General features: G+C 42.5%; 1 protein-coding gene across 1 annotated transcript in view; it reads left to right on the top strand.

Annotated features, from left to right (window-relative positions):
* telo2 (TEL2, telomere maintenance 2, homolog (S. cerevisiae)) overlaps positions 1–3614 on the top strand; it is a gene marked incomplete in the record, with an annotated part of 10141 nt that overhangs the window by 5231 nt on the left and 1296 nt on the right. Inside the window, 7 exon segments of the mRNA XM_014008193.1 lie at positions 431–516; positions 1745–1846; positions 1926–2014; positions 2115–2206; positions 2294–2410; positions 2882–2953; positions 3042–3212. Of these exon segments, the coding sequence (XP_013863647.1) occupies positions 431–516; positions 1745–1846; positions 1926–2014; positions 2115–2206; positions 2294–2410; positions 2882–2953; positions 3042–3212 (729 nt within the window).

Raw genomic sequence — 3614 nt, forward strand, 5'->3', positions numbered from 1 at the left:
TTTTTAGTCTTTATTTTACAGTTAAAATATATGTTTATTAAACAAAGTCTAATGTTACAACTAATTAGGGATCCTCTTAATAATCTGTTTACAAATGTCAGGAAGTAACAGGGGCATCATTCATTGGCACACTTTAAAAAGTTTACTCATCAAAATGATGTATTCATCAAAACAACAAGTAATTAAAGTAGAAAACCGGGGGTTTGGGCCTAAGACATGAATGAACCAATTGGCGGGCCGAATTTTGGTCACTGGCGGGCCGGATGTGGCCCATCGGCCACCAGTTGAATAGCCCTTGAAATCTTCAGTGCTTCAGTAAAGCTTGTTTTGCCACCATCACTAACATGTAGGTTTCTGCAGATTCACCACCAAATTTGACTTGATTCAAACACAAGACGTTCACCTAAACTTGGTTTGTCTTGTGTTGCAGTACGAACCGGACGAAGAAACTCGAGAGCTGCTGTCTCTCATAACTCCTGACACATGTGATGAACCAGAGCCTGAGCCTGGAAACGGGTGGGTCTGAGAGTTTGATCAACTGGGTGAGAGGAGCAGGATCCAGTCTTAGGAACTGTTCCCGTAATGTTGTGGGCTTACAAATCTCAAAACATCAACACAAAGTTTGAGCTATTACTGTTTACAAATGATTTGCTTATTATTGGTAACTCTAAATTGTCCCTAGGTGTGAGTGAGAGAGTGAATGGTTGTTTGTCCCTTTGTGGCCCTGTGATGGACTTGTGACCTGTCCAGGGTGTACCCCGCCCCTCACACAGTCACTGCTGGGCACCAGCGACCCTGAAAGGAAGAAGCAGGTATAGATGATGGATGGGTACTTTAGACTTTAAGGAAATCACAAATTATGAAGCTAAACAGAAATAGCATTAGGTTGTAGATTTTGAATTGTGKGCTGTGTCTAAATTCAAGGGCTGTCTCCTTCGAAGGACCTGGCGTACCTGGTCCAGGTGTCCTTTGCCGATCGGAGTAAAGTGGCTGTGAATTTGGATGTCTAACCTTCAGCTTTTATTCCCACCCAGAAATTAGCAAAACTATTACTATATCGATATTGTGAATAAATTTACTAAATTGGCTCAGAGGCAGTACACGAAGAACTAACAGACAGACCATATGAGGGGGAAAAGGAGGACAAATTTGTGGGCCGTAATTGGAGGAGACTTCGAATTTGGACAGCCTTCGGCTCATCGCTGCGATGTAATCAGCTGACAAATTGAGCCTTCAAAGGATGCAGCCCCTGAATTTGGACTCAGCCGTTGTCAGGACTCAGGATGGATGAGAACACAGGAAGTCCTCTGGTCAGCAGAGGGAGAGAACCGCTCACAGAGGTCGCTTAGAATCTTTCATTTTTGCCAGAAGCTCGTAAATTAGCCAAACATTTTACAAGGTTTGTGAGCAGGGAGCTTGTAATAGTGGAAAAGATACTGTTTGTATCTCAATGCGTTGAAAAAAACTCTCTTTAGGAATAATAAGAGCTTTATTTCATCTGCACTGTGGAGTCACATCTCAGCAGTGGACCACAACAGAAACAGAAGCAATCTAAAAACAACAAGTCAGGATCTGTAAAAAGAAAAATAAAGTGAAACTACACAATAAAAACAATAAATTTAAAGTTGTTTAAATAGAATGTCAATCAATAAAATTACGATCACCATGTAWATCCTGACAGCTGTCCGACCTAAGCTTCTGGGATCGTTCTTCCATGTTTTATTTAGTTTTATGTCGTCTTCAGGCGTGACTCTCCTGAGAGCGTGAGTCAAACCTCGACATCTCCTCAGAACGTAACGTCACAAAGTCAACCAGGTGGAACAGGTCCAGGCTCAGATCTCGACAGGTAAGCGTTTGATCCGTCAGTAAGGCTGAGACGTTTTACAGGTTTCACTTTTTCACTTTGCGTCTCTCTGCCGCTCCAGTGACGACGACTTCACGCCGTACGATATGTCTGCAGATCAGGAGACGGGTCGGGCGTCCCCACCTCGGTACCTTCGAGACTGCCTGGAAAGTACGTCTCCGTTAATGCGATCTGTTTGCCTTAAATCATCCTCGAATGCATTTTATTTAATCCGTTCTCATGTCTTTTATTCGTGTGTCAACCGACTCAGCTTTAACGTCGTCCGAGGACGCCGAGCGTGTGGAGCTCAGTTTGAGAGCTGCTGAGAGTTTGGTGAGGACGAATGTCTTCGCTGCCAGGGAGGTAAAAAGGACATGCTGACCTTGCATGTTTTTTTTCTATCCAGCTGTACAGATGGGTCTGAACATTCTGCTTTATGTTTGTTTTCAGATTAGCGTGCAGATGACCAAAGTGCTTCTTCACATGGAGGATAAATACAGAATCAGTGGCTTCCTGCGTCTCAGACAGACGACGATGGTGGCTCTCGCGGTCACTGCCTGCATTCCTGTAGGATTCTCCTCAGTTCATTTCTTAAAGGGGATGTGTGCAAAATCCACTTTTTAAACCGTTAAATACATTTTGTTGTTTACTTGGAGTCTCTAGRAGTGCAGAAAAGATGAATTTAGTTTCTCCCAATGGTGCACAGATGTCTTTAGGTTCTGTCTGGGTCATATTTTTCAACCCGTTCAGAATTCTCTCTGACGTTTTCTGCACTATTAAGCAAAGTTTTTGCAACAGAACTTCTAAATAAGGTCTGGACCACTTTTATTGTCTTCATTCTTTGAAAAGGGGTGAAAGAGGGGCTTGTGGAGCTACAATAAGGTGGAATTCAGACCAAAGCATTGCTGTTTTTTAGACCCCAACTGAATGATTTAAATGCGAAAAAGAAGGACTTTAAAGCAGGATGTGTCTCCTGTAAAACACCCCCCCCACAAAAAAAAATAAATAAATAAAGTACATCATTTCTGTGTATGTTAGGTTACGCAGTATTTGACAACAGAGTTTTACTCCTTGAACTACAGTCTCCGCCAGCGGTTGGACATTTTGGAGGTGAAGCCAGTATTTTAGCATGTTTTTAAGGAGGCTCTGTGCTGTGTTTGCCACACGCCCTGAGTCCAGTCTCATTTAAATCTCACAGGTTCTTGCTCTGGCAGCTCAAGAGCTCTCTGCACCGATCTCCGACAAGAACGTTTCCTCCTCTGGCGGTCGCACCAGCGCCGAGTTAAGTCTGCACCAGAGTGACGATCCAGCTCACTGGAGACAAGTCGTAGAGAAGCGGATTCAGAGCAAGACGAAACGCATCTCAAAGGTACTTTAAAAAGACTGGTTTTTATTCTTCCATCACAGTGTTTGAATTTAAGCTTACTTTTTTAGTTCTTTATAACCACACACAACGTAAAGTGTTCTTTTTTTTGAGGTTTGAAATATTACAGCTTGTCACATGTTGCGCCACATTGAAGGGAATTTGTGATTGATAAATGGAAGTCTGAATAATATCGCAGAAAACCAGCAGCACAGTCAGCTGGCCTCAGTAAAATGACCTTCCCCTTACCTGAATATAAAAAGCAGAGCCCAGCCTGCTGTAATACATAGAYCTTACAGAACTAACAAAAACTTCTCATATAATGATAATTCAACCTTTTAAAGGCACAGTGTGTAGGATTTTGTCACTTCTTTTAGCCGAAATTGAGATAATCACTAATGACAATAA

Source organism: Austrofundulus limnaeus, unplaced genomic scaffold (assembly GCF_001266775.1).
Source record: "Austrofundulus limnaeus strain Quisiro unplaced genomic scaffold, Austrofundulus_limnaeus-1.0 Scaffold48, whole genome shotgun sequence".
In the NCBI taxonomy this organism is placed as follows: Eukaryota; Metazoa; Chordata; class Actinopteri; order Cyprinodontiformes; family Rivulidae; genus Austrofundulus; species Austrofundulus limnaeus.